At 40.5% G+C, this 21,411-nt stretch overlaps 1 protein-coding gene across 2 annotated transcripts in view; it reads right to left on the bottom strand.

The window, feature by feature from the left end:
- Positions 1-430: 430 nt before the first annotated feature.
- Positions 431-21,411, bottom strand: part of LOC122550458 (uncharacterized) — a 50,906-nt gene continuing 29,925 nt past the window's right edge. For both annotated transcript variants that reach the window (XM_043691200.2, XM_043691202.2), the window contains exons 3-5: positions 16,569-16,668; positions 11,092-11,143; positions 431-1,187 (exon numbers count right to left, since the gene is read on the bottom strand). In XM_043691200.2, the coding sequence (XP_043547135.2) occupies positions 1,116-1,187; positions 11,092-11,143; positions 16,569-16,668 (224 nt within the window). In that variant the 3' untranslated portion in view covers positions 431-1,115. The remainder of the gene's footprint in view (positions 1,188-11,091; positions 11,144-16,568; positions 16,669-21,411) is intronic.

The raw sequence follows: 21,411 nt of genomic DNA, 5'->3' as shown, positions 1-21,411 counted from the left end.
CTGTTAAATACCCATGTATCTTTTGATCTGAACCAAAAATCATAATTTGCTCAGCATCATGGTGAGTCCTAATTGTGCCCTCTTAGGATGGTGGCTGATGGTGACTGATATTTCCCCTCCTTGACTTTGCATTCTCAGCAGGATTATTGCTCAAGGTCTTCAGTTGGTTCCAAACATTAATGCCAGAATCCCAATCCCAGTTGGTTTGGGGAGATGGATTTTAATCTTGCTGTTGAATAAAACAAAATGAAATAACAAACAAGGAAACTCGTGGAACTTAGTCTGGACTGTAAATACAATTCTAAAGTTATAGTAAGTTGGAGTAAAGGAAACTGTTGTAAAACACCTGACATTCCATCCCCTCTTCCTGTAAGCCAGTAATTTAAGCGAGGATGCAGTTCAAGAAGACAACAAGGCAATGCTTTTTGAATTTCTTTTTTAATGTGCACCACTTTTAGGTGATTTGATGAAGAGCACAGGCCCTTTAAGTTACTTTGCACATATATCTCAGTGTGGTAAATTGATGGTATTGACATCTCAATGTTGGCAGGACGTTTCAGGTTGCTGCATAATTTGGAGTGAATGTTGACTGGTAGTCTTTCGGTAGTTTCCTGAATTATCCGTGTTCCATGTGTAGATACATAGTACTGCAGCTAGTGAACTATAGAAGACATTATTTCCAAGCCTATTCCTCTCTTCACCTGAAACCCACATGTTTCAGCCTGAACTCACTGTAACAGTGATCAGGAATGGGAAGCTCGCTGAACTTTCCTCTTCTGGTAAGAATCTGCTTGATTATAAATAGAGATCCAAGATAGAAGCTTGAATCTGTCAGTCCTGGAGCAGTGACCATCATTCTCATGCAGTGTTTCAATGAGCCAAATTCTGCATTATGTATGATTCTTGATAAAACCTCGAGTCTTGTTTTTTGATTCAAAGCCTACAACTATCCCTGAGTTCTTGTTTGGTGTATTGCCAACAATGCATGAATCACTGGCAAAAACAGTATACTTTTATGCCATAATCATAAAGACCATAGCATTTGCTATATGTCTACAGTTCGATAACATTAATGCAGGGAAAGTGCTTGAGCATGTAAAATAGCCCAAAGTCTTTTATTTTGACATACTATAAATTGAGTTGAATCTTTCATAAAAATCAGATCCAGAAACGACTTCATTTGGTGCCTTATGGAAACAGAACGGATAGTTAGTTTCAGATAACAAAGAACAACCTAGAGTAACATAATTTAACTCCTGATCACGCCTCTGTGTATAAAGTTAAAGGTGCATAATCACAACTGACTCTGTACCTGAACATACTCTTGACTAACGCTCATTGTTAACTTGTTTAAATGATTGGAAGGGATGGAGAAGTAACTAGCCAGCAGTGGCTACAGAATTGCTTTGATGTTTTGGATCGAAAGAAATTTAACATTGATTAAATATGAGTGGAAGGAAATGAAATAGTTATATTTTTGTACAGCTGTACAAAAGGCAGCATGCTAATATTATTGTTGTTCCAGCAGCAGGAAGTGCGGGAGCATCAAGCAGGAGGCTGGTCATGGGGTTGCATACTTGGGCGGTTGCTTTACCCGAAACACCACTCGGGTAGTGTCTCCCACCCATACTCCTCCTCTAACCAAAAAAAAAGTTCTGTGCGTTGGTTGGTAAGGTGGTAAGTGTTTTCTTTCGTGTTTCATTTTCTCAGTGGTCTATTTGGGAATTTAGAATAGTGGGAATGGAGATTAGGGCAGTTGAATGTTTCTCCTGCAGTATGTGGGAGGTAAGGGTCACCTCTATTGTCCCTGCTGACTTCGTTTGTGGGAAGTGCACCCAACTCCAGCTCCCCGTGTTAGTGAACTGGAGCTGGAGCTGGATGAACTTTGGATTATTCGGAAGGCAGAGGGGTTATTGAGAGGAGTTATTGAGAACTGAAAAATGTGTTGCTGGAAAGGCGCAGCAGGTCAGGCAGCATCTAAGGAGCAGGAGAATCGACGTTTTGGGCATAAGCCCTTCTTCAGGAATGAGGAGGGTGTTGCCAAGCAGGCTAAGATAAAAGGGAGGGGGAGGAGGGACTTGTGGGAGGGGCATTGGGAATGCGAAAGGTGGAAGGAGGTTAAGGTGAGGGTGATAGGCTGGAGAGGGGGTGAGGGAGGAGAGGTCGGGAAGAAGATTGCAGGTCAAGAAGGCGGTGCTGAGTCCGAGGGTTGGGACTGAGATAAGATGGGGGGAGGGGAAATGAGAAAGCTGGAAGATCTGCATTCATCCCTTGTGGTTGGAGGGTTCCTAGGCACTCTTACTCCAGGCATTGTGTTGCCATGGTCTGGTGATGGAGGAGGCCAAGGACCTGCATGTTCTTGGCGGAGTGGGAGGGGGAGTTAAAGTGTTTAGCCACGGGGCGGTTGGGTTAGTTGGTGCGGGTGTCCCAGAGGTGTTCTCTGAAACGTTCCGCAAGTAGGCGGCCTGTCTCCCCAATATAGAGAAGGCCACATCGGGTGCAGCGGATGCAGTAAATGATGTGTGTGGAGGTGCAGGTGAACACCTTCCTCATTCCTGAAGAAGGGCTTATGCCAGAAACGTCGATTCTCCGGCTCCTTGGATGCTGCCTGACCTGCTGCGCTTTTCCAGCAACACATTTTTCAGCTCTGATCTCCAGCATCTGCAGTCCTCACTTTCTCCTAGGAGTTATTGAGAGCCAAATGAAGAAGGTAGATGGGTTGCTGTCAGGGGTAGGAAAAGGAACCGGCAGGCAGTTGAGGGATCTCCTTTGGTTGTTCCCCTCAACAACAAGTATACCGTTTTGGATTTTGTTGGGGGGATGACCCGCCAGGGTAAGCAATGGGGCAAAGGTCTCTGGCGCAGAGTCTGTCCCTTGCTGCTCAGAAGGGAAAGGGGAAGAGGAGCAGACCTTTAGTCACTGGGATCTCCATAGTTAGGGGGACAGATAGGAGGTTTAGTGGGAATGAGAGAGACTCACGATTGGTGTGTTGTCTCGCAAGTGCCAGGGTTTATGATGTTACTGACCGTGTTTTCGTGATCCTTGAGGGGGAGGGGGAGCAGGCCCAAGTCGTGGTCCACAAAGGCATCAATGACATAGGTAGGAAGAAAGGTGGAGGTCTAAGGCAGAAATTCAGGGAGCAAGGGTGGAAGCTTAGAGCTAGAACAAACAGGGTTGTGACCCCTAGTTTGTTGCTCGTGTCATGTGACAGTGAACCAAGGAGCAGAGAGAGCGGAGCTGAACACATGGCTGCAGGGATGGTGCAGGAGAGATGGTTTTGGATTCTTGGATAATTGGAGCTCTTTCTGGGGAAGGCGGGACGTCTACAAGCAGGATGGTCTTCACCTGAACCACAGGGATACCAATATCCTATGGAGGCGGGGGGGAGATTTGCTAATGCTGTTCGGGCGGGTGGGGGGGGGGGGGGTGGTGGGGAGGGGGAGCATTTAAACTATTGCAGCAGGGGGTTGGGAACCTGAATTGTAGTTCCAGTGTACAGGAGGTTCAAGGTAGTGAGGTCAGGGATAGGTTTACAAGGTCGCAAGAGGTCACTGGCAATCAGGATGTTGGTTTGAAATGTATGTACTTCAATGCCAGGAGCATCTGGAATAAGGTGGGTGAACTTGCAGCATGGGTTGGCACCTGGGATTTTGAGTTTGTGGCCATTTCAGAGACATGGCTAGAGGAGGGACAGGAATGGTTGTTGCAGATTCTGGGATTTAGATGGTTCAGCAAGAACAGGGATGTTAGTAAAAGAGGGGTGTGCGTGGCATTATTAAACAAGGGTAATATTACAGCAGCTGAGAGAACATTTGAGGACTCATCCACTGAGGTAATTTTGGCCAAGGTTAGAAACAGGAAAAGAGAGGTCACCATGTTGGGAGTTTTCTATGGGCTTCTGAATTGTTCCAGGGATGTAGAGGAAAGTATAGCAAAGATGATTCTCGATAGGAGCAAGAGTAACAAGGTAGTTGTTATGGGAGACTTTAACTTTCCCAATTTTGACTGGGAATACTATAGTTCAAGTAGTTTAGATGGGTCAATTTTTATTCAATGTGTGCAGGAGGGCTTTCTGACACAGTATGTAGACAGGCCAACAGGGGGAGATGCCATATTGGATTTGGTACTAGAGAATGAACCCGGTCAGGTGTTAGATTTGGAGGTAGGCGAGTACTTTGGTGATAGTGACCATAATTTGGTTATGTTTATAAGCAATGGACAGGGATAGGCATATACTACAAGGAAAGAGGTATAACTGGGGGAAAGGCAATTATGATGTGATTAGGCAAGATATAGAGAGCTTATTCAAGGAACAGATATTGCGGGTCCTTGATTAGTATATACCTATCAGGCAGTGAGGTAGTTGTTGAGGGAAGGAGCCCTGGTTTACTAAAGAAGTAGAAGCTCTTGATGTGAGGAAGAAGGAGGCTTATGTGAGGATGAAGCATGAAGGCTCAGATTATGAAGGCTTGAGTGTTATAAGTTAGCCAGAAAAGATCTAGGAGAGGGCTAAGAAGACCCAGGAGGGGACATGAGAAGGTATTGGCAGATACTATCAAGGAAAATGCTAAGGTTTTCTATAGGTATATCAGGAATAAAAGAATGATGAGAGTAAGATTAGGGCCAATCAAAGATAGTCATGGAAAGTTATGTGTGGAATCTGAGGACATATGGGAAGCATTTAATGAATACTTTTTGTCAATATTCACATTGGAAAAGGGAAGTGTTTGTGAAGATATGGAGATCCAAGCTACAAGATTAGATGGGATTGAGGTGGACAACGAGGAGGTTTTCGCAATTTTGGAAGATCTGAAAATAGATAGATCCCTGGGCTGGATGGGATTTATCCTCGGATTCTCTGGGAAGCCAGGGAGGAGATTGCAGAGCCTTTGACTGCGATTTTTATGTTATTATTGTCGACAGGAGTAGTGCCACAAAACTGGAGGAGAGCAAATGTTGTTCCCTTGTTTAAGAAGGGGAGTCAGGACAACCCTGGTAATTATAGGCCATTGAGTTCTACTTCAGTTGTGGGTAAGGTATTGGAAGAGCTTATAAGAGATAGTCAACATGGTTTTATGAAGGGCAGGTTATGCCTCACTAACCTTATTGAGTTCTTTGAGAAGGTGACAAAACAGGTGAATGGAAGTAAAGCGGTTGATGTGGTGCATATGGACTTCAGTAAAACGTTTGATAAGGTTCCACACGGTAGGCTATTGCACAAAATATGGAGTTACAGGATTGAAGGCGATTTAGTGGTTTGAATCAGAAGTTGGTTAGCTGAAAGAAGACAGAGGGTGGTGTTTGATGGGAAATGTTTATCGTGGACTCAGTTACCAGTGGTGTTCCACAAGGATCTGTTTTGGGGCCACTTTTATAAATGATCTGGAAATCGGCATAGAAGGATGGATTAGTAAATTTGTGATGACACTAAGATAGGCAGAGTTGTGGATAGTGCCGAAGGATGTTGCGGATTGCAGAGGAACCTAGATAAGATGCAGAGCTGGGCTGAGAAGTGGCAAATGAAGTGAATGCGGAAACGTGTGAGATAGTTCACTTCGGAAGAAATAACAGGAATGCAGAGTACTGGGCTAATGGTAAAATTCTTGGCAGTGTAAATGAACAGAGAGAGCTTGGTGTCCAGGTGCATAAATCCCTGAAAGTTGCCACACAGGTTGATAAGGTTGTTAAGAAAGCATATGGTGTGTTGGCGTTTATTAGTAGGGGGATTGGGTTTCAGAGCCATGAGGTATGCTTCAGCTGTACAAGACACTGGTAAGGTCACACCTGGAGTATTGCATGCAGTTCTGGTTACTGTATTATCGGAACCATGTGGAAGCTTTGTAAAGGGTTCAGAGGAGATTTACTATAATGTTGCCTGGTATGGAAGGAAGGTCTTATAAGGAAAAGCTGAAGGTACTGAGGCTATTTTCATTGGAGAGAAGAAGACCGAGAGGTGACTTAATCGACACATGTACGATAATCAGAGGGTTAGATAGGGTGGACAGTGAGAGCCCTTTTCCTTGAATGGTGAAGGCTAACACAAGGGGATATAGTTTTAAATTGAGGGCTAATAGATTTAGGACAGATAATAGGGTAATTTCTTCACTCAGAGAGTAATAGAGGCGTAGAACGGCTTGCCTGCAATAGTAGTAGACTCGCTGACGTTAAGGGCATTTAAATGGGCATTGGACATTCATACAGTAGGATTAGGTGTTCACAACATCTTTTAGATAGTTAGAGATGCTTGCAGACTTTCTTCAATCACCAGAGACAATCAACACAGTGCAAAATCTCACAAGGCCCAAGTGCATGCTGGGAGAGAAGTCAGAACAACCTCTTACCATTTCCTGTGTGTTTAGATTTCTTGTGGTATTTTGGTGAGGCAGTAGAGAACAACCAATTGTTCTGCAACTGTGTGTTAGAAAGTCTGCGTCACTTTTCCAGAATCCATCTTCCTTTCAAAAGCAGGGAAGGGTTACACTGCGCTCGTTCTTATTCTGAGAAATTGAGTGTGTGAGAAATCATAGGAATAATCCTGTTGCTAATCTTGGTACACTAACCTAGTTCACACATTAACATGCCAGACTGCGTAAATGGGGAATTTTTATGTGTGGTCTCCCACTTCATTGCTGTAAGTTTTATGGAGACTCAGGATAAAGCAATGTAACGTCAAAGGACCATTCACTGAAGATTTTAACAATGGAGTGGAAAAGGCCTTGAGGATGTTTTTGAAAGTGTCAATTGTCTATTTAAGTATGATACCATAAATCCCTACTGTATTCATTTTACTGTTGACCCAGTTTAGAAAACCTGATTGATTTTTCCTGCTCTGTAAACCTAATGAACACAGAAGTGCCCCCAGCATTATCTCAACCATGACCAGGCAACAAGAATGGAAATTTGCCAACAGCACCAAACTAAGAGGATTAACAGGTTGTTATATAGAACGTTAAAGACTGTAGATGGTCTTACAGACAACATCTGAATGTAAATGATATAAATGAAAGGCGTCTATATGGAATATATTTAACTGAGTAAACAGAGGAACTCTGGTGTGCTGATGCATGGGACGTTATAGTGGCAGTTTGAGAAAATATGTCATAAACAAAACAGACACATCTTTGGTTTGAATCCAGAGGCATAACTTTATGAAAGCAAGCCAGCAATGTTTAACTTGAACGAGACTACTACATTGCAGTTTGAAAAGTGTGTGTAATGTCGGACACTACATAAGTGAATAGTAGTGGAAAGGCACAGGGCTATGATTTAAGATAAGTGCCTTAAGATCAAGGAGATAGATGGGATGTTAGTTTTCTCATCAAAGTGAAAAGATTAGGATAGCAGATGATGGATGTTCTCAAGGTTATTAACAATTATTTGATAAATATTTGTTTCCACTGATGAGGCAGTAATAAGTGAGCACCAGTTAAGATAAACAAAGAACTAAAAACAAATATAATAAAGATTTTATACATAGAAGGTGGTTAGAATATGAGATTTCATGTCAAAAATGATTGTTTTAGTTGTCTGTAAATTATTTCAAAAGCAAATTACATAATTATAAAAATGAAAAAAGGAATATTAGAATATTTGATAACAAATAACATCAGCACGCTTCTAACTCAGAGGCATGTTTGCTATTACTAATATTGTATAATAAAAGTATAGTAAAAGAATGACTGGCTTTGAAGAGAATTAACTTAATGTAGAATCTTATTCTAGTCTGAAGTGGAATGCATTCAAGGATGGTGGAAACAGAAGGCAAGCTTAATCTGTATTTGAACAACAGAATGGTTTTAAGAATGGTTATAGGACAAAATGGATAACTCCTTCAAAATGTCAGCTGATTCTTACCAAGTTAAATTACCATCTTGTATGCCCAATGATTCTGATTCTTTTATGATAAACTATGAATGTGTAGGGCTCAAGTCACTGAACATCAGACAAACTTTTATATTTCTCAAAGTTTGAAACTATTTTGATGACATGATTGCTGAGAAAAATCAAATTAAAAAAAAAAGCCCATGGAAAACCAAGAATCCAAATTATCTTCACATTAACACCTTGAGGAAAATATTGTGCTTTGTGATAAAACTGATTTGTAAAAATAGGTACTGAGAATATATCAGAAAGACATTGCTGCATTCATCTTCACCTGCTTGTAGGCTCAATTCAGCACACTTATGATGTGTTTAAGGTTATTCTTTGAGGGATCACAGCTAAAAGGTAAGCTATGTACTGAATAATTCCAACTTTTCTATTTATGATACATTTACTTCCTTCTGGCAATGACTTGTGACAAATAATGTAATTTTCTTTATTGCGTTAGATACTGAATCTGAAGAGGATGAAAAATGAGCACTGCCACGCATGAGCTTTAAAAAAGGTAAAAAATGGTTCGGCTCCATTTGCATTAGACTTGCCTCAGCTCCATAAGGTTATTGCATTGAATTCAATTCCAGTTCTTTACAGTTTTTAGCTGTCTTAACAATACTGCATGGAGGGACAGCATATTGTTAGAGAAGTTAGGTTTTGGAATAGACAACATTAGTTCTAGTAAGTGTTAAGGATGACTTGTTAAAGGTAAATTGTTCAAAACTGGTTGGGGAGGGTAATAGAAGATATTTGGGCCTACACTCTCTTGATCATCTGCTATAACATTAACATATGTCATTGAGTCATAGAAATGTACAGCACGGAAGCAGACCCTTCGGTCCAACTCTTCCATGCCAACCAGTTATCCTAAACTAATCTAGTCCCATTTGCCAGCACTTGGCCCATATCGCTGTAAACCCTTCCTATTCATATACCCATGCAGAAGCCTTTTAAATGTTGCAATTGTACCACCCTCCACCACTTCCTCTGGCAGCTCATTTCATACATGCACCACCCTCTGTGTGAAAAAGTTGCCCTTTAAGCTCCTATTAAATTTTTCCCTTCTCATCCTAAACCAATGTGCTCTAGTTCTGGACACCTCCACCCCAGGGAAAAGACCTTGTCGGTTTATCCATGCCCCTTATGACCTTTATAAGGTCACCCCTCACCCTCCAACGCTTCAGCCGATTCAGCCCCTCCCTATAGTTCAAACCCTCTGACCCTGGCAACATCCTTGTAAATCCTTTCTGAACATCTTGAAATTCCCACGTTAAAAATAACAGATCTCCTAAAGTCATGGTCAAATCTTTCCTTTAACCCAATAATAGCAAAAACAGATTAATGGGTATTTCTCATTGCATTTTATAGGGCCATGTAAACACAGTGTATAAAAAAGAATATGTATTTATAGAGTGCCTTTAACTTAGGCAAATGTGCCCCAAGAGAAAATACAAACGAGAATTGTGCATTGAAGGGCTCATCTGCAATTTTTCAGCAATGAGTGGCACTCATAGAAAGCAACATATCTTGGGAAAATCAAACACAGCGCTTATAATAGAGTTTTGCGGCTGGGAAATCTTTTCTGTCAATTCCAATTGTTGCTGAGAGCATTGAATTATAGAATGACCACATCATCATGAAATGCTTATCTTAATAACCAGGTGTTGTATAAATATAAATTTCTGTTCAAACCTGCTCTTATGCGGGTCTTTATCACAGATTGTTATCCTTGCTTTCTTCTTCAGTGGCTGATTTGAGTTGTTTTATCTAAACCTATAATCTCATTAAGGGAAACTTTGGAGTTCCTTTTAGTACGACCTGCCTGTTTTACCTCACATTATTTCACTTCCAGTGGAGCAGTTTATACATATATCTGGTGATGTTATTGGGGGAAGGAACATGAATCAAAATTTTATTTTCATTTTCTAACAGTATCATGAAAATGTTTACATCCACAATAAATCTAAACTCATGATCTGCTGCTACTTTTACTTTGAGGTTCAAGGCATCCCCCATAATCTCAATCACACAAAGCGCATCTCGGATTCGTACGTTAAATTGAAGATAAGTAAAATATCTTCTTAGATCGGGACCCTCTCTATTTGATTTTGTGAGTTATCAGCAATGACAATCAGATACTATTTACAAAATGAAATACATAAAGATTGGAATTTGAATGATACTCATATCTTTGTTCAATTTAACATTCTTTGCTTGTGATAGGAAGCTGACAATAATGAGGCTGAAAGTGAGGTTGCTCAAAGACCAAACCTTTTTCTGTTATTCCGTCATTGTTATTGGGAGTCAGTTAGTAATTTAGGAAGAGAATATTACAATGAAAGAAGGATAGAACACATGAAATTGATTGAAAATTACAGAGTGACTGAGAGGATCAAATTGTTGGAATTATCTTTTGGAAAGTCTCTACACGCCACTTCACAGTTACACAGAGAGACTCCGGGTGTACCATTTGTCCTTTACACTCTCCACTTCTGTGCTCTAATCGTCCATCCAGACGCTGCCTCACTCTGTGACTGAGGTGGGGAAGTCCCACCTTAGGTCCCTTTTAAATCTTTTCCCTCTCATGTTAAACCTAAGATTTAAAAGGGTCCTGAGGGACAACGTTTTCAAACAAAGTGGTGTGTGTATGGAACAGGCTGCCAGAGGATGTGTTGGAGGTGGATGCACTTATAACATTTAAAAGATATTTGGACGGGTACATGAATAGGAAGGGTTTAGAGGAATATGGGCCAAATGCAGGCAAACGTGTCTAGTTCAGTTTAGGATACCTAGTCAGCACGGACGAGATGGACCGAAGGATCTGTTTCCATGCTATATAACTACAGCTCTTTGTTGCATAGAGCAGATGCATCTGATCAATTTTGGAATCAGTTCATGGACTCCCAGATCATCTATAACTTCAACAATGAGGTATGATGAGTGTCATATTTATGAAGACTATGAGTATTTTTGGCCTATATTTCACTATTTGAAGGGGCTGCTCCTTAATTTCTGAATCATGGTCCCAATCTTTGGCTACCTTCTGTGATAGGAATCGGGGCAGCAAGTTTACTATGTCATTTCACAAATTTCCTTCCTTTCTGATTTGGGTTTTTAAATAGTTATCATCCTCTAACTTTTGGGAACTTGTGTTTCCTTACAAATTGTAATAATGATTTGACAAAATGACTGCATACACAGTCAGCCAGGCATTACCAGTGAATTTTCATTTGAGGGCCCATTTTGAGCGATGAACTCCTGCTGGTTCCTGTGTTTTGGAAAGATGTGGAAAATATACATTAACTCAGTTAATTGTCATTTGTAACAGAAAAGAGTGTAAAGACAAAAGTGTGCTACATTTGTGTCTATCTTCACTTATATCAATCGATCCATTTCTCTGTCGAGTTCTCTACAACAGAAGTACATCCCAGCATCCCTCCAGGCAGAACCCCATTTCACTTCAGCACCTGGATCACAATAAAAGGATAACATAAATTCTTGTCTTGACTAAGAGGGGCGCCATTAGTCTATAAATGTTATTATAATTCATGATGAGAAGCACTTTTTATATTCAAGTATGATATGAATATTACCAATTCAACTGGCTATCAAATCTCATCATGTGTCCCCAAAGAAACATCTCCCTTCCATACCGTTGTGGTGTAGAAACAATGTTGAGTGAATTTGGCATTAATGCATCTTAGAGAAACTGTCCCTGGACTAACTCATGTATTCCAGACTGCTGGAATGATGATTGAGATATTTAGATGACCACTAGGTTCCCCACATATCCATGTGCATTTTGCTCATATTGGGTGAGTCTGTCACTACATGTCAAACTATCCCAGTGAGTTACAGGTTGGATCTCCTTTAATTACAAAGACTGCTATTCCACTCCAAGCCCAATTAACTGGGGCTTACCTGCCTAGCATCATCTTCCTTCAGCCAAACTTATCTTACTTTGAGACTGCCCTGTTATTTAGGCGCCCTCATAACTGGTGAGAGATCAATAGCCAGTGTTAGCTTTGACAATGTTCAGACTGTTGAGTATTTGTTCTCTGGTTGAGTCAGCAACACCCAGAATGGACCACCATCTTTAATTAGATGGCAGCCCGAATATGGCCTCCTTATTAACCCATTGTGCCAATATACCACTGGCCCTGACACCTGCTGAAAAATAGTTGTATTCTGTTCTCAGCCCTGGCAACAAAACCTCCTAGTAAGCAGAACAATTTCAGACCCTTGTAATTCCAGAAGAGGGAGTAATGAAATGGGTAATTCAATTGTCACAAATTGCCTATTGGTATAATATTCAGAAAGATTAATATGCCAGTTCCAGATTTTATTTTAGATTTTCAGCACTCACAATCTTTCTAATTATGTGTTGTATTTAATCTGTATTGAATTAACTAAGAGAAACACAGCCTGTTATGATCAAAGAACTCCTTTACACCATTGATGCCTCTTGTTTGTTCACTCAGGAACTTTCTTCTTTGCAGAGAACTTGTTCTGCCTAATGAGAAGCATCAAGAAAACTGCATGTGATTGATAGTGAAATCTTTGTTTTTGACCACATTCAATAATAAGTCTTTGGAGTGGTAAGCAAACTCTGCTATCTTGTGTCTGCAGTGACAAACAGTTTCTATCTTGAAGCAAAACCTGAGATACGGACAGGGAAAGCAGCTAACACCTCTGGGCAACTCATGAAGCATGCTTGACTATTGCTATATTGACTCTGAGAACCAAGGTGTTGGTGCATGAGAGTGGTGAGTAGCACCTTGCTGCATCTCTCTGAACATAGAGGGGGTGACAGAAAACCAGACGCCCCGTTCCGATGGAATCGATTAGGGTCACCAAGCTGCATGACATCTTCAGCACCCTGCAGGTGGGACACAGCAAAGATACATCTGGTCACAGTCCATCAGGTCTATCTGCTCATGGATAGATTTCTTGTTTGTTTCTCGATCAGATCCACCAATGACTTCCTGATAAGGACTGCGGCCTGAAACATCGATTCTCCTGCTCCTGGGATGCTGCCTGATCTGCTGTGTTTTTCCAGCAACACACTCTCAACTCTGATCGCCAGAATCTGCAGACCTCACTGTCTCCCATCAATGAATGTACCAAGCCTGCTTCCACCCAATGCATATACTCACATGCAAGAAACAACGGTTAATTCAATCCTTGTAGAACTTGCATTTGCCTGGGTTATGTGTAATTTGAAGGCTATTACAATACTCTGGCTGAGATCAGAACATACATGTTGGTAAAATTGTTTTAATATGTGGCAAAGAAAGGAAGGGCATACACATTTATAGCAACCTGACAGCATAGCTAGTATGCTAAATTGCTCATACTGTTAGGTGAAGGGGTAAATGTAGGGGAATGGGTCTGGGTGGGTTGCTCTTCGGAGGGGTGGTGTGGACTTGTTGGGCCGAAGGGCCTGTTTCCACACTGTAAGTAATCTAAACGTTCTGCTTTAATTACATTATGAAATAATTTAAATTGCACTGTTTGTTAAAATACCAAGGAAACATTAAGATATTAAAGATATTTAATACAGCAGATATGATATAGTATCTGTTCATTAAGAGAAACTGGCAAAACAAAATGAGTGATTTACTTCATGGGGGCATGTGGAACCAACCTTGGCTTCTCATTCCCTAAGAGTGTTGTACACCAGAGACTAGCACTGACCCTTAGGTTGATTCCCATCTCCTCAAAACCCATTCAACTTCGCCTCCCACTGTTGTCAATCTGCTTCCTTCCTCCTACTCTGCAGCCAGCCAAATGAGAAATTAACTGGAGTATTCATATCCTCTCTGCAGACTTGTGCCTGATATCAATGTGGGGAACACATTCCCCAAAACCTGTCTTGTTTAACTTATAATTTTCATGTTTGAAATGATTGATTTCAAAACTTTTCCCGGGAGGATTTTGTATTAATAAAATTAAGTAGAATTGTTAGAAATGCCTTGATGATCTCAAAATGTGTTTCATGCTGAACAACATGCTTTAAAAAGGATGTCATGATTTGGAGATGCCGGTGTTGGACTGGGGTGTACACTGTTAAAAATCACACAACATCAGGTTATAGTCCAACAGGTTTAATTGGAAGCATTAGCTTTCGAAGCGCTGCTCCTTTATCAGATGGTTTTGGAGGATACAATTGTAAGACACAGAATTTATAGCAAAAGTTTACAGTGTGATGTAACTGAAATTACACATTGAAAAATACCTTGATTGTTTGTTGAGTCTTTCATCTGTTTGAATACCATGATAGTTTCACTTCTTTCACATGTAAATCACAAAACCTTTTTAAAAAGTTACCTTCTCAGGCTAACTCAGGTCATAGATACTCAAAACCCCCACCACGGACACACACACTCCCACACTCACACATGCTCCCCCTCACAGACTTAGACACTTTACACTCACATACACACACATATACACTCTCTCTCACACTCACAACCCCCACCCCAGACAGACACAAGCACACATACACAAAAATCCATATGCACACATATACATTTGTGGGGTGAATTTGTACTAACAGAGTTACATTGTACTTTGCTCAAAAACTGCATGAATTAATGTAAGACTGTTAACTCACTTTTTAGATTAGAATCAGTCTAAACATTATGGCACAGAATGAGAACATGGGGGCTAACACCTTCAACATATTATGTGGCTAACACCAATTGTTACAGTTAACCAGAGAATGTAACTTTTAAAAAACAGTTTTGTGATTATTGTAAAAGAGATGCGAAGTGGGAGTAATTAGACAGCTTTATGAAAGAGCTGGCAAAGATACATCAATCATATGAAATAGGAATTGGAAATGGGTGTATCATTCAGCCTACTGAGCACGTGCCACCATTCAAAAAGATCCATTTATGGTCTTGACTCCACTTTCCTGCCTGTACATCATAACCTTTGACTCAACAAACAATTAAGATATTTTTCAATGTATAATTTCAGTTACATCACACTGTGAACTTTTGCTATAAATTCTGTGTCTTACATGTTGTAGTTGTGTTCGCCAAGCTGGGAATTTTTGTTGCAGACGTTTCGTCCCCTGTCTAGGTGACATCCTCAGTGCTTGGGAGCCTCCTGTGAAGCACAACTCTTCGCACAAACTCTGTGTCTTACAATTGTATCCTCCACAACTACCTGATGAAGGAGCAGCACTCCGAAAGCTAGTGCTTCCAATTAAACCTGTTTGACTGTAACCTGGTGTTGTGGAATTTTTAACTCAAAAGGATGTCACAGCTTTGGAGAGTGTGAAGAGGAAATTTACTACAGGAAATCAGAGTTGAGAGTTAATCTGCTTTGCAGATGGAGATTTTCAAACTCCTGGTAAATTACTGTTCCTAGTGATATTAGATGTTGCTTGCCAAAGAAAACAGTTTTAAAGTGATTGGTAATTGACCAGGGGTGACTTAAGGAAGCAATTTTTCCCCTGAGATGTTGTAAACTGAAATATGTTGAATAAAATGGTGGAATTAAGAGAGTCAGTGACAATATTCAAAAGACATTTGGATAAGTACTTGCATGAACAATATTGATGTGATTATTGTAAAAGAGATGCGAAGTGGGAGTAATTAGACAGCTTCATGAAAGAGCTGGCAAAGATACATCAATCATATGAAATAGGAATTGGAAATGGGTGTATCATTCAGCCTACTGAGCACGTGCCACCATTCAAAAAGATCCATTTGTGGTCTTGACTCCACTTTCCTGCCTGTACATCATAACCTTTGACTTGCTTAGAGACACAATGGGCTGAATGAACATCTCCTTTTGAATGGGCAGCAAAGTGACTCAGTGGTTAGCAGTGCTGCCTGACAGCAGCAGGGACCCTGTTTTAATTCAATTAAAGGCAACTGTCTGTATGGAGTTGGCACATTCTCCCCATGTCTGCGTGGATTAGTACTGGCTATTTTGGTTTCCTCCCACAGTCCAAAGATATGCATGTTAAGTGGATTGACCATGCTAAATTGCCCATAGTGTCCAGGGATGTGTAAGTTAGTTGGATTAGCCATGGTTAATGCAGTGCTACAGAGATGGAAGTGTGTCTGGGTGGGATGCTCTTCAGAATGTTGATGTGAATTGGATGGGCTGAATGGCCTGTTTCCACAGTGTAGGGATTCCATGATTCACTATTGCTGCACAGCGTTAGGGACCTGGTTTCAATTCCACCCTCAAATGACTGTCTATATGGCGTTTGCACAGTCTCTCTGTGTCTGGTTGGGTTTCCTCTGGGTGTCCTGCTTTCCTCCCAAAGTCCAGAGATGTGCAGGCTAGATGGATTAGCCATGGGAAATGTAAGATTACAGGGACAGGGGAGGGGTGTGGGTCTGAGTGGAATACTCTTTGGAGGGTTGGTGTGGACTCTATGGGCCAAATAGCCTGCTTCCACACTGTAGGGATTCTATGATTCTGTGCTTTCTATTCTATGATTCGATTAGGTGATTGCTATGGTTACATTCCCTCTATAAAGATTAAGAAATCAGCTATAAACATTGCCTGAAGTTTCCAGGGTAACCAAGTTATATGACTTTTCTTAAGAGTTGCTCAACAATTAACACACAAGAAGACACACTGATTTCTTTTGTACACTTGAAGCTGACTGACGCAATCATATATTACAGCTTAAGTAAATAGAGCAGATTTTCAAGGATACTTACTTTTTAATAAAACACCTCTTATAGCAAATGCAACCAATCACTAAGATTAAGATGATTTCTATTGGTATAGAAATTAAATACGGAGTCCAATCTATTGCACCTGAAAGTTGGGCACAAAGAGAGCAGTTAATAGAAATGAAACTAATACAGATTAAAAGTAATGTGTCATCATACTGCGCAGAAATCCAAACAAGAGAAGTTACTCTGCATGACCAGGATGGACAATAAATACTAGTCTTACGAGTGAACCATACATTGCATGAAAGAACAAGGAGGTTTTGGCAGCCTCAGCGGCCTCCGCTAGTTTGTGCAGTTTGGGCACATGAGTGTTACCAAAAGGTCCCTTACCTTCTCCAAAAGCGCCCTGGGACCAAATGTAAAGGTATACCTGATGTGGTTTCATGGGTCAAATACCACAGCCAGTATGGCATGATCTGAGTGCTGGCCAATGTGTTAACTCACAGTTACCATAAAGTTAGGGTTCTTGTTGAGACAGGTGTTGTCAAGTTTATTAACGCTGACTATTTACATTGTTATAATATCATGGATTTACATATAACCTGGACTGGAGCTTACCGATGTGGCTGTGTGTTATTTACATTTAATTGACTGAATGGACACACTACACTTTAATTGACTCCATTAACCGAGCGAGAGTTTGGGTCCACGTGCTCAGACAGAAAATAAACACTTACTCTGCCCACTCTGGGTTGGTTTCAGTATTTTCCGTTTCCTCCAAGCCTTCAGGTTCCTTTTTTCCTTGCAGTCAGTGTAGACTGAATTACTTCTGAACTCCTGTGGGTTTCCACCCAACAATTTTGGTTATGACTTCACTTCTGAACATTACTCCTGGAATCTTAGCCCAAAGGTTTACTGAGCTTTATAAGGTGGTGGTGAAGTAGGATTCCTAAGCAGGAGCTTGTCCACTTCATCCAGTTCTTTTCTTCTTTTTCCTCTTTTCGTGTTTTCTTTAACCTTTTTCTTCTTTCTATTTATTTCTCTCTACTCACCTCCATTCCTCAAATGGCATGGGTGGTGCAGAGTTGAGCCAGCATAGACTCGATGGACTCCCAGCCTCGAGGTGGAGCCTAGCACGGACTCCCAGTCTTGAGATGAAACTGAGCATGGACTTCTGGCCTCGAGGTGAAGCCCAGTGTATTCTCCCAGCCTCGAAGTGGAGCCCAGCAAGGACTGCCAGCCTCAAGGTGGCCCAGCGTGTACTACCAGCCTTAAAGTGGAGCCCAGCACAGATCTCCGGCCTCAAGGTGGCCCAGCATGTACTTCCAGCCTCAAGGATGCTCAGCGTGTACTCCTAGCCTCAAGGTGAAGCCCAGCACAGACTTGCAGCCTCAAGGAGGCCCAGCACGAACTCCAAGTCTCGAGGTGAAGCCCAGCATGGACTCCCTACTTCAGAAAGTTTTTGACTGAAATGATAACATTTTACACCTTTATCTCTTTATTTTCCTAATTTACACCTAAGAATTTGGATCTAGGAATTTTTGGATCAAGCTTTATAGGGACTGGAATGCTGATCTTTTATCTTTATTTCTTCATTTTTCCAATATTTAGATTTGGGAATCTTTGTACATAAAATGGCATTGGAAATGGCGACTTTGTACACTTTTCACTGTACTCCTGTATCCCTGCACTTGAGTACATGTGACAATAAACCTAGTTCTAATTCTAACTTTAATTCCTGTGATAAATACCTCCAGAGGCCTTTCTGGGATGCATCTAATTCCAAAGTGATAAGCTTTGAGTAATCATAAAATTGAAGAATACTCTTGCTGGATGATAAAGCATTTTTGGGAAATTGAATAACATGATGGCGGACTTGCTGCTGTAAGTAATATGTGTTTTTTTGCAGAAGATCAAAAAAAGGACATACCTTGGTCACAAAGTATGGAACACTTGGATAAAAAGTTAAAGAACCTGAGACTTTATTATATAAGCTCCATCTTGCTGTGTAGGCATCTTCTGTACGTCTTCTCTTTTATTTGGTGAGATGAAGCACAAAGGGTGGTTGACAAATAGAATCAAAGTAATTGATTTGGCTCTTTTTGTTTAGAATTTTATACATTTGAGAATAAAACCATGTTTTCTTGCTTCTGTCATGAGCCGAAGAAGGTTTGTGTCATTCTCATGTTTTGTTTTCTGAGGATTGCAATGTCATTTTTCTTTGTGAAGAGCTCAGTCACCAGAATGTAATTGTGTCCTGGGACATGGAAAATATCAAGTGTCAATCTTGCAAGATAGCTCAGAAGGAATCTTTCATGGAAGGAAAAGTTCCCTCAATTATTGAGATTAATGAATACACTCATTGTTGCAGTCTGAAATCTTCGGTGTTCCAAATGACTGATTCATTGCTTTATGAATTGTAATAATGCATAGAACTGTGCAGATTGGTAGACAAATGATAGTTAATCCTGCTGTTTCAACTACATAAAGGCCTCAGGCATCAAGCCCAAGGAGCTAAATCAACATTTAAGATGAATAATGGCAATGCAAGTGTGTCAGGCTCATTATAAACAGTTTGCTCATCTTGGACGGACTGTAGCACATTGTGCCAGTTTCCTGAGTTCATCTCATGTTAGATACATAAATTGTATATTTGCACTTGCACTGTTTGAATCTTGGTAGTTTGTGCATTTGTCTATCCCTTTGTAGGTAAAAGCTTCGAATTTTCTGATGTTGTTTCTCAGATTGCTGCCTGATATTGTCTGATTGGTATCTGTAAGCTGTGACATTGCAGATACTCTTTGGACTCTGTTCATACACTTGCATGTCATGGATGGGATTTTGGAAATATCCTTGACACCGTGCCTTGGTTGATTCTCCTTCACATACAGCTAAAAGGTATCAGGTTGAACTATGAGTTTTGCTGACTACGTGGGCTTCTTGCATATTTTTTCACGTCATTTGTGAATTTTATGCTTTGTAAAATTGTTGTTTACAAATCTGTATTACAATGCAATTCTAACAGTACCCTTTTCTCTCTAAAAAGAGAAAATGGTAAAATATTTTTCTTGTCAATACCTCTCATCCCAATATGCAGTACCCAAGCACCATCCATGCAACACAATACTCTCTACCCATGCCCATAGTCCATGGTACATCTTATTTCATGCTTTACTTCTTTATCAATCCCAGTGGCCTTTCATACTCAATGGCAACTTGGTATCTACTTCCAAAAGTCACCTTCTCCCTTTATCTACCATAACACTCATTGAGTACCCACAAGTACTAAAGGGCATAGGAAAAAAAAAAGATAAAATTCTATGAATTAATAGTCTATACCTTTGACTTTCTCTATTAAGAAAGTCATGCTCATTCATAAAATCACAGTTTGGGCATTTATTGACATTTCTTGACACATCTTGACAGGTTAGACGGTTCCATGGGCTGCATGTGCTTTTTTATGGACAATTTTCTCTATAGATAAAAGTCCCAAAGGAAACCTGACCCAGCTCTCCAAACGATGCTTGATGTCCACCCACAAAGTGTCATGGTACCACATCTACAGAAGTCCTCAGGTCTCCTGGCAATCGAAAGATATGCATTGCAAAGGGACATGCTTTTACTTCATTTAATCTCCACAATCCTAGTTCATAACTCTAATGACTCCAAAACCTAATTTAATCGGAGGGACCTGATTACTTAAACAGACAGCTGAAGGAGAAACCTTCCATGTGTGAACTGTGGATCACTCCTGCCCCACTCCTCACAAAAATCAGAGGCCTGGGGTTGGGATCAGTTTTGAAATTCCTGACTTTATCACCATGGTGATGACATTCTCCGCTTGACAATCTATAGTTGAATGATTTGAGTGAGATGCACAAATAGATGTATTACAACTGCACCCAGTGACATGCTGCTGGCTACTACACTCAGTGCGGCCCTATTGAACTTCTGAATGCTACTTTAAATATGCTAATTCTCTATATATAAAATTATTTCACAATACCTCCAGATCCCTCTTAACCATCCATGCAAGTTAATAGCAGGTAACCATTAGGTTACACTCTGGAATACACTGTGTGAAAGGACAAAGATTCAATAGTAATTACTAAAATGAAATTGAATATATAATTGAAGAAGGAGAAAGTTGGAGAGGTAAGAACAAAGGGATGGAATGAGCTGCCAGAGGAATTGGTGGAGGCTGGTATAAATGCATCATTTAAAAAGCATCTGGATGGGTATATGAATAGGAAGGGTTTAGAGGGATAAGGGCCAAGTGCTGGCAAATGGGACTAGATTACATTGGTATATCTGGTCAGCATGGATGAGTTGGACTGAAGGGTCTATTTCCATGTTGTACATCTCTATGACTCTATGGCTCTAAATCAGCATCAAATTGCAGAATAGCACTAAAAAGGCAGAATTCAAAACATTCTTTCTGAATGCATGCAGCACTTGCAACAAGATTGCTTTATTTGATTAGAATACTACTGGAAGTAAAAGGGTATGATTTAATTGTCATCATGGAGTCATGGCTGCAAGTTGGCAGAAACTGGGTACAGAAAATTAAAACACATTCAATATTTAGGAGAGAAAAGCAAGATGAGAAAGGAGTGGGATAGCGCTGATAATAACGGAAAGGTTCATTATATGCTTAAGAGAGAAACCTTGAAAGAATCTGGATGGAGCTAAGAAATGGCAAAGGTTTGCAGGACCCCAAATGGTTGTGGAGTAGGATCATAGCATCATACAGTTATGGAAGCGTCCCTTCAGCCCTTTGAATCTGTATTGCCAAAGATACACTGTCTATGCTAGTTCCATTTTTCTGCATGAGGTCCATAGCTTTGAATGTTTCGATACTTCAAATTTTTATCCACAAAATTCT

Source organism: Chiloscyllium plagiosum, unplaced genomic scaffold, assembly GCF_037043375.1.
Source record: "Chiloscyllium plagiosum isolate Xiang-an unplaced genomic scaffold, Cpla_swu_hap1 HiC_scaffold_6, whole genome shotgun sequence".
Taxonomy (NCBI): Eukaryota; Metazoa; Chordata; class Chondrichthyes; order Orectolobiformes; family Hemiscylliidae; genus Chiloscyllium; species Chiloscyllium plagiosum.
Note: the sequence above shows the minus strand (reverse complement) of the source record. Positions and strands in the feature narration are given on the sequence as shown.